The sequence below is a fragment of the Camelus ferus genome, chromosome 25 (assembly GCF_009834535.1).
Source record: "Camelus ferus isolate YT-003-E chromosome 25, BCGSAC_Cfer_1.0, whole genome shotgun sequence".
Classification (NCBI taxonomy): domain Eukaryota; kingdom Metazoa; phylum Chordata; class Mammalia; order Artiodactyla; family Camelidae; genus Camelus; species Camelus ferus.
This window is the reverse complement of record NC_045720.1, coordinates 2,777,596-2,791,125: the sequence shown is the minus strand read 5'-3', so window position 1 is coordinate 2,791,125 and position 13,530 is coordinate 2,777,596. Positions and strand designations below refer to the sequence as shown.

General features: G+C 50.8%; 1 protein-coding gene across 10 annotated transcripts in view; it reads right to left on the bottom strand.

Moving 5' to 3' along the window:
• The window catches only part of PTK2 (protein tyrosine kinase 2), a 200,158-nt gene that overhangs the window by 24,903 nt on the left and 161,725 nt on the right, over positions 1-13,530 (bottom strand). For 8 of the 10 annotated variants that reach the window (XM_032467711.1, XM_032467707.1, XM_032467708.1 and 5 more), the window contains 2 exons: positions 12,720-12,924; positions 2,460-2,571 (listed from right to left, as the gene is read on the bottom strand). In XM_032467711.1, coding sequence (XP_032323602.1) covers positions 2,460-2,571; positions 12,720-12,924 — 317 coding nt within the window. Of the gene's footprint in view, positions 1-2,459; positions 2,572-3,032; positions 3,544-4,270; positions 4,543-12,719; positions 12,925-13,530 lie in introns of those variants that run through there. The other 2 variants (XM_032467710.1, XM_032467709.1) reach the window with 2 other exon arrangements.

Below are 13,530 nucleotides of genomic sequence, written 5' to 3'. Positions count from 1 at the left end.
ATTGTGTGAAAAAGCCGGTGTTACGTACTGATGAAGAGATCAGCAACGTATCTGTAACAATTACCTTTGTGGTTACAATGCTTTTGCCATTAAGCAAGTATAATTAAGCTGGTAATTTTAAATCTTAAAAGGGGGAGAGAAAAATATTTCCCTTTAAAAATAAATTCAGCTATACTGCAAATTTTATTAGTACACAGTGTTTACCTACAAAAGCCTGAGAGCCTACTTAACTGAAGGAATCTCAGTGGGATCCAGCTGTCCTAGGACACCACAGGCAGAACGACCCACAGAGATCCCGCTTCACCGCAAGAGGAAGCACTGGCCTGCCGGCTGGGAAGCCACAGCCGCCTCCCAGACCCGTCCAACGCCGTGACCACAGAAGCAGGACGCGACTCTGAAGGTGAGTAAGGAGAAGGCGAGCACCGCACAGGCGACCGGGCTCTGACCGGCAGGGGGCTGAGCAGCTTGTCTGCAGGCACCGAGCCCTGCGTGCTCGTGCTCCCAGAGGTGATTCTCCACACGCCAGAAGCTGTGACCCGCGGGTCGCCAGCCCTTTTCCTGAAGGGTCGGAGTACACATTGTCATCTTTTTGAGCCGCACTGTAACGGCACCACTCAAGTCAGTCTGCGTGGGGTGAACCAGCCACGGACACAAGTGAAGGGTGCCGTTCATGCCAATAAAACGCTAATAACAGAAACCGGCAATGGGCTCAGACTGCTGCTGACCCTTTTTTAAAAGCATAGAACGATCTCTGATGATAGAAAAGAGCCTCAAAATACACACTCTGAAAATATCTCAAACTACGTGAGGACATTTACAAATGTGAGCAGAACTCACCTTTGTACTTTGCTTTTGTAAAACAGAAAAAGCCTAACCACCTCCACTTCTGCCCATGAACCTAGTATTCTACATCAAGATTTGGCCTAATGAAAATCACTCAAATTCTATCGATTCGGATACGGAACACGTTTAGATGGAAAAGCTCTTCTGTGGGTTGCAGGGGACACGCTGCACCATCTGTGCTGATCGCTGAGCACGCCCAGGCCTCACTTCTGTGACTGACACAAGCGCTGCAGGCGCATCACCTCGTTTGGCCTCAGCGCCCGCCCCTTGCAGACGGGGGAGGGGCAGGGCGCAGGCCGGCAACCTGCCTGCTCACTGCAGCCCACCGTGAGCAGGTACACTTGGTTTCTAGGCCTGAGAGAGTAACTTCCACACTCTCCTGCCTCCAGGACTGAACTGTTCTGTAGTCGTCACTGAGCTAAGAAACAGGCAAACTTGCGTATACAAATTGGAGGGCCACGCTGGGATGGGGGTTCACAGATTTGTGGTAGGTAGCTAAGGAATTTTTGGTTGTTGAACTAGGAGAGATGGAGAAATGTTCAGGTTTTATCACAAACCGGCTCAGAGACCCCCTTCTCTGGGCCTCAGCTTCCCCATTTGTTGAGGAACCCAGGCTATGGAACCCTCACCTCTAAAATTCTGAAGACTGGGTCTTACACAGTTTAAAATATTGGCCAATAGACAGAAGCTTTCAGGAATCATGATAAAAAAAAATGGGTACAATATTTAAATAGCACTTTGTGTTAACAAATTTCTGAATATTTTTCAAAAAGAAAATGAAGTAAAGAACTGTCAAAGTTCCTTAATATATTTTTAGGTAGCCAAATACTAAATAGCTGGCAACTATTAATTGCAAAAAAGTCTATTATTAATTGTCCAGAAAATGACCTGAACTGGATTATTCACAGCAAGTACGCCAGTGTGTGAAGACAGCATCCCGTCAAGAGCAGAAAGAGAACAAAAAATTCTGAGGAGCGTGTTGAAGGGCCAGCTGTGTCCAACCCACCGGCCGCAGCAGAGCTGAGCGAGGCGGGAAGGCTCTGGCCACCTCCTGGGGGCCGGGGGACCGGAGGGCAGGGCTGAGAGGCCACCTGCAGATCTCCCCACGCCGACAGCCCAGCCACCAGCCCCAGATAAGAAGAGGACAGAAGATGTGCACTAGGTTCTCAGCAAAACAAAACCAAATCCAGAAGGAACAGGGTCAGGTGAAATCTGACTCAATGCAAAATAAAACAAGATGTAAAGCATTCATGGCCTGGTTTTAGTCCACCTGATGATTTAACCTTGACTTGGTCATCAGCAAGGTCCCTGACACCCAGCAGAGAGGAGCTTCCCCCAAGCCAGGTGTGCACACTTAAGTCTGCCGTGCGGGTGGGGAGGAGGAGCATCTTAGGACCACATCTAATCCAACTGCTCACAGTTTCGAACAACCTACGGCTGAAATGCGAACCAGGGAAACGAGCGCACAGGAGGGTGACACGCAAAGGAGCAGATATGAAACAACAGCTGTGACGACGGCTCTGACACTTGGCCCTTCCTGCCGACGGCACTGCCTACACCACAGACCTCAAAAGTCGGCAGGAGCAAGGCCAAGGTTGAGGGGGAGGCTCGCCTACCTTGGGCGGCGCTTCGTCGGACCCTCCGGAGTCCCAGGACACTGTGACCTGTCTTCTGGACTCCATCCTCATCCGCTCTTCTTGCTGCACCTTCTCTTCCTCCAGGATTGTGCTAGAGAGACAAGACGGGGTTACTGAGGGGAGCTGGCAACGGAGGAAGAGCGCACAGCCCAGACCTCCGGCTGCTCTCAGCCGCGCAGCAGACTCCAGCAAAGGGAAGCAGAGAGAGGCCGGTTTCTAACTTCACAAAAGGATTCCAGAATGGCCTGGGTCCAAAGGGCAAGCCCGTGTACAACACAGCCACAGGTAAGGAGTGGACAGCAGGTGAGACAAGCAGAAGCTGGAGAATCAGAGATGGCCGGGGGGGACTGTCTACACGCCAGCGCTTCCTCGGAGCAGAACCGAACTGAGTCACCCTGAGAAATCCCCAGCAGCACTGGATCAAGCCCAGACCGGCCCGGGACAGACTGTTCACTGGGACACAGGCCCCTGCATAATGTCACACATCCCATGTTAAGTGACAAACGGCCGCCTGGCCCGTCACCCCCTCACTGCTCATGACCATCTTCCTACCAGCGCTCTTCTCGTCGGGGAAGAGGGAAGAGGCAACAGTATTTCCCAGCACTGCTGACAACACCGCCTGCTTTAAACTGGAGACTCCGCACTGGGGCACCGCGCTTCACCCGCCGCCCCCAGCGCCCTCTCCGCGAGCTCCCACCCCACCCACGCGGGGCCCCGGCTCCCGGCTCCGGGCCGGGCTGGGCGAGCTGGCCGCCTGCTCGCTCGTGCACAGCCCAGCCTCCCGGCGGAGCAGCGAGTGAGCAGCGCTCCGGAGGGTGAGGTCAGCCGCCGGCGGCCTTTCTAATCTGGGAACTCGGCTCGCGGTTTCAGGAGGACATTCCTGCCTGACTGGAGCTGCTTTCTCACACAGCCTCCCTCACGTAACCCCTTCCACATCAGGATACGGCAGACAAAACACCCGCCCCGAGTCAGCAAGCCACGCCAGATGTCAGGGCTTTCCCTCTAACACAAAGGAACGGAATGGTTTCTCCTCAGTGATCACGTCAGCACTTTAGTGACAAGCGAAGTTTAGTCAAAAGATGCCACCCCTCCTCAAAACATGATCTGGGTTTTCTTCTCACTCCAGCTAGATGATCAGGGCTGAGGAGACACATGGAACTTTAACAGTGAAGAAGTTGGTGGCGCCCTCAGGACTGGCCAGGGGCACGCGGCCTGCCCCTGGGACTCTCATGCGGTGGCTGAGAGCTGCCCTGCTCTGGCGTGCCCGGAGCCGGCAGAGCACCGGGGGTGAAGCCCCGGGCCGCCGGGGGCGGGAGTCCAGGCAGACGCTGGCCAGGGAGCCGGGCCGTCTGCGATGAGCACCTCAGTGCCCTGCTCAGGCGCCTGACCCTCAAAATAACAGACCTGGAATCAGAACTTCCAAAGATTTTGTAGTTTTAAACAAGTGAAAAGTCCATAAAAAACCAAGAAAAAAATCAAGTTAAAAAACTGTCCTTATTTCCAACTTCTTCAAAGACTTAAAACACAGACAAGCTACGAGGAGGCCAAGTGTGTCGCACCCCCAAGGCAATGGGACTCCAGCTCACACAGGTCCCGGGAAGGCCGTTTATTTCCCGCGGGCCATTCTGTGAGCTGGGCCGCCCTGGTCTTTAGGTTATGCTCCCCACAAAAGCCTCCAACAGGCCAGGGCGGTCGCTCGCCACAGGGAGACCCTGGCGCCCCCTCCATCCTGCCCCCACTGGTCTCCCCGGCTCTGCCCCCTTCCCCCCTTCCCCCCAGCCCACACTGACCCCACGGGTGGTCTCGCTGCTCCGTGGGCTAGACTGGGGGCCTCCCTCGCTGCACACTCGGGCCAGGCCCCTCGTCAGCTGCACAGCACCTGCACGTGTCTGGCCCCGCAGCGCTTCCTCACGAGCACGCCGGCCTCGCCCCTCAGAACCGAGGCGGGCTTAACCGGGAGGCCAGACCCTTCTGTCTCAAACCAAAAATAACTTGTCAAAAAGCTTCTTGAGAAACCGCAGTTTGTTGCTCAGTGTAGTCAAGAATACAAACAACCCATAAAATATCCATTTTCACAAAGGAAGCCTATTCCAGAGACGGAAGAGGAGGGCACATGGAGACATTTCTGCCTTTTCTCTTTACAGCGGCTGAGGAACCCAGAGCAAAACACCAGAGTGCACAGGGGCAAGGAGGTCAACTTGAAACATTCTTTCCCAAACTACAAATATTTTTAGTTGCAATACATTCCATTCGAAAACTTTTAGCTGCTTAATGTGAACTGGAAACAAGCCCTCATGGTTTTTCCTTGGATGGTGGATTCTGTGTCTCAGACTTGCAAACAGATGAAACAAAAGCTAGTAAGACTTTTTATTTAACAAAAGTTAGGACACATGATCGTCATTCTCTGTTCATCCATGAGCCTCATCTGGGAAGAGAATCGGGAAGAGGGGAAAGGAGTATTTATGTAAAGTTAATTTTATTTCCCCCACTTTAAAAGTCATCAAAGTAATCAAATCAGAGTAAAGGACGTGAAAACTGTGTTCTCTCGGCCTGCGGCACTCCCTGGGAAACCCAATCTCCCGGGCTCCACAGGCCAGGATGGGGAGGTCTCGTTACATTTCCGTTCTGGAGCCAAGATGTGACTTCACCTCTAAGGTATTTTCATGGAGAGCGAGAAAGTGGTCTACGAGGTTCTTCGTTTCCAGTACCGGGCTAAGATACCAGAGCAAATCTCCGACTCAGACAAGCTGCACAGCAGATGAACAGTCGGCCCTGAGGGAGGCATTCCAGCCGCTCCCGCTGCCCCAGAGGAGAGGCACCAGCTACCAGCCGCGCGTCTGCTGAGCTCGGCTCCAGGGCAGCGGCCCGTGCCAGCCATGTCCTCGCCCATCAACGAGAATGACACTGCCTGTCCTGCCCGCTGCCAGGATGGAGAAACAAAGGAGACAAGAAGAGCCAGAGAGAGCTTGAGTGAACGTAAGTGCTGCACTTCTACCTGCCTGTTTTCACCTATTTCAGCTCTGCAGCGTCCTTCCCGAGGCTGATTATACTGCTCTTCTTCTCTTTGAAACCATAAACATTTCCTCCGTACTTGAGTAACTTAAAAAAAAAGACTGGACTTTGATCACCTAAACATACTAATTTTATGATGACATCACGAAATTTGCTCTGGACAGAAAATCAATCTGAGTTCATAGCTACTCAGGCTAATTCGGAAAATAGTCAGAGAAAGGGCAGCAAGAAACTGGATGAAAAAAAGCCACGAGGGAAATGGCTTGTTTTGGCAAGTTCATGGGAATACCAGTTTTGAAACATGATCTCTTATAATTAGCCAGCATTGCCTCACCACAAAGGAATGGAATTGACCTTTCAACAACAACAACAAAAAAAAACCCTTGGTATCTTTGCAGAAAACAAGTCTGGAGGCTTGAGACAAAGCTGGGAAAGGCATATGTGCAGCTGGCTGACCGAGTGGCTAAATGCCACAAACACCGGGGGACAGCACTCGCCTCTGCTCTCTTCTCTTGTAAGTGGGCACCGCAGACCAACACCTCGTTTCACAAACACACCTGAACGGCGCTTCTCTCTTTACTAGTATGTATCTCAAACTGCAGGAAATAATGCACTTTTGTTTGGTTGTGGTAACACATCTCAAAGTTATTTTAAAAAGTGATTTCTACTAAAGCCTTACTTTAAAATGGTGACTGCTTCGTATTTTTGCCAGGTTTGAGAAACCCCTATCTGACCAGTCCTCTTGCAGACAGCAACTATGGGCTAGGCACACACAAAGAGCAACCCAAAGCAGGGCGCTGACACTAGGAAGAAGGGAGTGGTAGGGGCGATTCCTACTTTTACACGGCTATTAGCCAGAAAGCAGGCCCCAGCCTCACTGGTTTGAAGACTCTGGCGACTGGGTTTGGCTCATCACAGCCGGTGGGAAGCGAGGGGGGAAGTCCCAGGAAGGAAAGAGCAGGGAGGGGGTTCGTCAGATTCTGAGCATAAACTCTGCCGGAGTTGCTAGCTGACCCTGCCATGTGCACACAGGGCAGGCTCTGGAGCCCAGCTGAGGCTAAGAGAGCTGACCTGAGATCGGAGCTCACAGCACGGGGAGAGTGCGCAGTGTGAGGGCAGCCAAGCCAGGTGCCTACTAAAACCAACCGACCGACCAACCAACCGCTCTTCAGCGGCTCCTGCAGCCTGTCAGTAACCCCACCCTGGACGTGATCTGAGATTACCTGATGCACAAATAAGAATTAAAATGCAATCCACCCTCAAGAGGAAAAAACAATCTAAAGGACGCTGACTCCAAAGGTGACTCAGAAGCTGGAATTAGCCAGCAAGAACTTTAAAGAGCTATTATATTCAAGGACATAAAGGAAAATCTGTTCACAGTTAATGAAAAGATAGGAAATGTCAGCAGATAAATAGAGACTATAAAAAAGAGCCAAATGAAAATTCTATAATGAAAAATAAAATACCTGAAATAAAAATCTCCACAGGACTGGATGATCAGTAGGATGGAGATGACAGAAGAGTCAGAGAAACTGAAGATAAACTGATAAAAAATCATCCAATGAGAAGGACTTCGAGAAAAAAGGGGATAACTGACGAATGGGTTACCCTTCCAGACAATATCAAGACCTAGCAGGATGGCAATGAGACAGAAAACACTGGTTTGATGACTAAGGAGGAATTCAGGCATCACCCTTGAGAGGAATTTCAGAAGCAGATACAAAACCACTTTAAAAACACACAGCGAAGAAGCACAAGTTACCTAATGTCATTAATCTAACCTAGAGTTCATATTTTAGGATAAATGAAGAACCAAAAAAGATTAAAAAAATACTTGTATAAGATGTCCGTGAGATATCTATAAAATGTCAGAAAGATGAGCCTTGCATTTTGGTGTCTGGATAATAATAGCTAACACTTTTAAATTCAAATAACAAAGTTATTGTTTTTTTTTTTTTTAACAGTAATTGATCATTTTCCGGTCCCCTAAGATCCCCAGGCCCCCTGTGGATCTTCAGAAAAAGCTTTCTTGTTACTACTACTGCCAGAACAGCCATCAAGTGTGTGTGCTTGTGAGCATGTACAACTGAGGGCATTTCAGATGATTTTATTTAATCTTGAAAACTTGAGCACAGCAGGATTTGTGATTTTGCCCTTCAGGGAGGTTAGTCACTTGCCCAAGGTCAACTTAGATCAAACAGATTTCTCAGACGCCAGCTTTGTATGATAAAGTTGAGAAGCAAACGTGACAACATTAAGTTATAATAACAAAGACAACACTCCCCACCCCTCAGACCCCTGCAAGACCCAAGCTGGAGATAAGGCTGTGAATTAGACACAGTAGGAGGGCTCAGCAGGTGCCTGCAGAGGGCAGCCAGCACACACTGCAGGCTTGTCCCCACTTTGCCTCGAGCTCCCCTGGGGAGACTCAATCTCGTGGAAAACTTCCACAACTGCCCCCACCATCTCTGGGATGATGGCAGCCAAGCAGCCACATGCAACATGCTCGAGATGTGACAGCCAAACATGGTAACGCAGGACACCGAACCCCTTCAAAAAGAGTCTGATGTGGAGATGCTGCCTTCTTTCTGGGACTTTCTCTGGTTGGTACACAAGCAAACGTCAGAAAACCAGCTGCAGGAATCCCTGAACAGTATGGTTTCTTCCCTTTTTCCTTCTTTTTCGTTTTTAACTAAAAGATATCGACAACTTGACCACCAGTCACGATCATAAGATGGGGCACTGCTGACTTCTAGCCGTGTCTCAGATCAAGGTATAGAGCCTGACAGCTGAGAGCCTGAGCCCTGGACTCAGGTGGACCTGCCCTGAATCCCAGCTGTCACCCCAAGCCAGCTTCCTAACCTCGAGTTCCTCATTTGTAAACTGATGATGACAATATTACCTACATCTCCAAGGACCGTGAGATCAAGAGATGGAACGACGCGTGCAAGTTCACAGCACAAGGCCTGGCAAGTAAGTGTTCTTTACGACAGAAAAGCTGAGGCAAACTGTGTGTTTTTTCTGTTTTTAACCTAACCTTCATATGTGAAAATGGCATGCTTAGGAACAAGGAGCAATTTCCAAAGGTGTAAAAAAACTATGGTTGGAGTAACTGGAGTTCTCATCGCTGCTGGGAGCACTATACTGGTAGGTCTACTGCGAAAAACAGGCAGCCAGCAGACAGAGCTAAGCTCGTGCCTTCCTGCTGACTCCTGGGTATGTGCCCACCAGAAATCCAGAAAGTCCTGGACACGTGCTCACCCAGACCACTTTCTGTTATGTTCACACAGCACAAGTCTTGAGCTCCAAGGTGGAAAGTGCCTATATTTCCACCAAGAGTAGAATGGATAAACTACGGTATATTTGCAAGTGGAACACCACACAATATAGCAATGTGAGTGAAGCACCGTACCACCTGAATGATACAGATGATCTCAAACTAAACACTGGCCAAAATAAACCATACACAAACAAGTACACACTGAATGACACCATTTACATAAAGGTTAAAAGCAGGCAGGACCGAGCCATGTGAGTGGTTACCCTTAGAAAGTGAACAGTAATTGGAAAGGGGGCACCTGGTGGGCTTCTGGGGTGCAGGGGCTGGTTACACAAGCGCGTCCTGTCTGTGAAGACTCAGTGAGCTGTTTATTTCTTGGCATGTTTATATGTTCACACCTTTGCATGTCAATAAAAAATTGAAAAAATACAAAAATTAGGGTACAAAACTTCAAATTGGTAGTTTTGTTTATTGCTCTCATTTGTCTAAAATGAATTTAAGAACCGCACATTAACCTAAAGTGTTTCCCTGAGATAAAACTAGCAATCTTGCCCTATAATGGCACAAGTACGTCAACCAAGCAGTGCACTGTTAGGGAAAAATATTTTTAATCTAAGCTCCAAAAGGGCAAATACTAAAGCTGTTCATTGTGGCTTCCTTGGCACAGTAGCTAACAAAGAATTAAATGAATTAATGAGGGATTAAATGATTTTCTTTCCATTCAAAACATACTTAGAGCGCTCACAACCTGGCAGCCATCTGACACAAACATGCTGGGCACACACCGCGAGACGTTTCCTCTTGGGGAACCTTTCATACTTGATTACAGGCCACCTAGAGGTTAACCTCGTTCTGCTTCCCAGTAAGTTCCCATCTGTGAGTAAGAAACAGGATGTGAGGAGGACAGGCCTGAGTCACAGGGATCAGCCCACGGAAGCATGAGTCCAGCACTTTATGACCTGCCTAGTGAGAGTCACCCTGAGAGGCCACCTTCCTCAAGTCACAGTAAAAGCGCGTGGCCCAGTCAAAGAGGAGTGGATGCCTGCGATAACTGGAGTTTATTTTCCAACACTTTCTCTGAGGGCAGAAAGGGGTTTGGGGAACATTTTTAACTGCCCCGGGGTAAGGGTATCCAAAATTTATTACTTCATTAAAACCTTGACTATAATAGAAAATTTGAAAACCTCAATAAAAGAACCTATTTAATTATTGTGATTCACTGTTACATATAAATGTCTCAGGAAGCTATTATATCATAAAGTTACTTTTTTTGGCTTATTTGGTGGCCAGATGTTCCAAATGCAAAGCTGAACTCCATTTCTGATTAACACAAAACAATACATAACAAATCAACGCCCAGTGACTTGTGCTAATGGTTCACAAGAAAGTATCTATAAATAGGTACAGTATGTTTGTCCACGTGTACGTGTGCATGTGTAAATTTACTGTATTTAGTTCTAAGATGTCATGCTGGACAGTTTTGGAGCTACTCTGCCTTAATGAAACGGCCAGCATGAGCCTGCGCGTGCCGGGCAGTGACGTCGCAGCGGCCTGGCTCCTGACTGGGTCCAGGCTCCCGGCCTGGAGGTGCGGGCAGCCGCGAGGTGAGTATGACCATCCCTGTCCTCAAGGAGCCTCAGTCTAGTAGGGAGGAGACGTACTAGACTGTGAGCTCCTCGAGGGCAGGAAGAGTGTCAGGTGCTCCGGCCCAGCGACCGGCGCCAGGCCCACCTCTGGTGCGCACGGCCACCGTGGGACGTGGCCCACTGCGGCAGCGCCGGGCAAGCGCAGCCAGAAGAACCCCGTGCCCCGGACGCCCTGCGGGCAGAGGAGGGGAGCGGCGAGGAAGGTGGGGAGGACTGCTGCCTTTCAGGCCCCAGTGTGAGGAGGGGACGGGAAGCCCCCGGCCAGCTGTAGTACAGACAAATGCTACTCTGGAAGCCTCCACCTAACGCGGGAGGAAGGGGGACCCACTGAAAGTCGTTCTGAGCGAGGGAAGCACTCCCCCAACTGTGACGTTTTGGTAAGACTGATGAGTTATGCCGGACCAGGGGAGAAGGGGTGGGTCTGAAGACCCTGGGGTGAGGACTCCCCAGCTGGTCAGCTGACAGGGGAGGGCGAGGACCCGCTGATGGTTCCAAGAAGCAGATGGAGGTAAAGGCACCATTGTAACTACAGAAGGTGGCGGGCAAGAGGAGGAGGTACAGGTTGACTTTAGGAGAAACATGATGTCCGGCTGTAGCTGAAAACAGGTCCAGGACGCGTGAGAAAAGGCAGGATGACGCTCAAGACAGACACGGTGGGAGCAAAAGTGCGGGAAGGCTAAGACAGGACAATCCAGGAGAGGTGCTGAGGGAGGAGGCGGGGCTGCACAGCGGAGCTGGAGGCACGCAGGGTAACAGGGGAGACCACGTTGGGAGGGCAGATGGAACTGGTATCAGAGGGGAGATTTGCAAAGACAGACTGTCAATTCAGAAGGAAGGTCAAGGAGGAACAAAAAATGTATGGCAAAACAAGAAATAAAGCGCGCTCCCAACCCAGCTCCAACAGTGACCGCAACACAATGGAGCTGCGTGAGAACGAAGAAACTGGAGGTTTCCGCGTGAACGAGGCTAGAAGTCCTGCAGGCCCCTCTGTGCGAGGCCGGGCTAGTGGGGAGGGTCATGGGCTCCAGCCGTGAGGTCAGTGCCCGCCGAGCCTTGCAGGACTTCCGTCTGAGGGCAGGACTGGGTTGTGCTCACTGCTGGATCCACAGAACTTAGCTTAGAACAAAGCAGACACTTAGCCAGATAGTTGCTGGCTGGACGAATCTCTCACACCTCTAACTAACAGCCCTGCTTCTTCCTCGCAATGTCCTCCCCGTGGGGAGACCTGTTGAGCAGGGGGAGCTGCTGGAGGCGAGGTGAGGTGAGGCGGGGCAGGCTGACCAAGGGTCCCAGCACTGGGGGATGAGGCAGGGCGAGAGGGGCTGCCAGGGTCCTTTGTATCCTAATATTTGGCAATTTTTATGAAAAAAGACCAAAAATATAGCAAAAATTTTAAAACACATAAAACCAGGGTAATACCCCAAATACCAAATATGAAAGCACGTGACACAGAACACATCAAACCATGGTGTGGGTTGGTGGGTTATAGAATTAAGCTCCCATGCATATGCATTATATTAAAATACCTTGTTTACTAACATATTAGGTCTCGAGCTAGACTTTAACAGAATCCAACAACTGTTTACTGAGCACTTCCTAGGTGCCTGGCCCTGAGCCCTGTGTGCCGGGGCCACAGAGTGAATGAGGCATGGTGAGTGTGGCCCATTGAGGGCTGGGTCTGGCCAGCGGTGGGCCAGCTCTGTGCAGACTCTGAAGTCCTGTGCATTGCCCCCGGGACTGGGAGCGACTGGGGGTCTGGGTCCACCAGTGTCTGGCACAAAAGAGGCGGCACGAATGTGGGAGTGAGGATGATTCAACCACAATAACGGAAGTTTTGGAAAGGCGCCACAGGAGTGGCCCTCTCTCCGCGAGCAGGGCTGGGTAGGGAAGCTTCCTGAAGGTGGGAACACCTGAACTGGATTCTGAAGACTCAAGAGGGGTCATCGGGGGCCAAGGTGGGGAACGGCACTGGCAGTGAGCTATGTGGGGGGGTCACAGGTGGTCAGGCGGTGCTGCAGCGGAGGTGTCCGGGAGACGGAGGGTCTGTGTGAAGTGAGGCTGGAGAGGGAGCAGGGACCAGATCATGCCGGGTCTTGGAGGCCACGCCAAGTCAGTCAAAAGTCAGGGGAAGGATATCTGATCATAATTGGAAGTTCAAGACTTTAAGAAGAAATCTTCCTAAGACTCCAACAAGGCATAAACAAATACAAATTGATGAAAAAGTCCTCAGAATCTGATAAGCGACTTGCAAGGGAGGAGACGGCATGGCAGCCGCCTGCCCCAGCCCGGCCCCGCCCCTACCTGAGCTGAGCTTTGAGCTCTGTGAACCGGGGCCGCCTGCTGGGGTCGTAGGCCCAGCACTTGGTCATGAGGCTGTAGAGGGTGGGAGGGCAGCTGGGAGGCATCGGCAGCCTCTCCCCGTTCTCTATGCGCCCGATTACGTCGTTGTTCTTCACTCCTTGGAAGGGCTTCACGCCGTGCATCAGGATCTCCCACATGCACACACCTGCGAAGCGGGGCAGAGAACAGCGGTGAACCAGCGGGAGGAGCAGGACAACCCTGCGCTCAGCTGGGAGCGCCAGCTGTGTGGTCCAGGGCGGAGCGGCCGGACACAGCCGCACTCACAGCTCTGCAACCAAGTGAGAACAGGAACAGTCATTTAACATGACGTGAACAATGAGATATTAACTTATTATCAAGGAGAGAACCCATCATTTTTCTAAGAGGTTTATTCCTCTGAAAAATTTGTATTAGGGAACGGCCCACCAGGTCAGTGACACTTCCTAGCTTCACAAACGAATCCAAAAGAGGCTGAATGAACTTCAGGTTTCCCTCCACTTCAGTCCAGCTTGCTTACGATCACAGCAGCCGAGCTGAAGCCCAGCAGAGAAAACCCTAAAACCGAAGTCTCACAGGTTCCCCTGCAGGCTTCCTGTGCCGAGGAGCACAGAGGCACCACTGTCCGTGCGTCCACTGATCGGTCACTGTGTTTCCCACACGGAGCCCTGAACTTCCCTGGGTCGCAGCCATCTCATCCACAAACTCCATAATCAACCCTGAGAAGCTTTTTACCTGCACTGCCCTTGGAAACGAGAGACTTTCCAGAACTTTC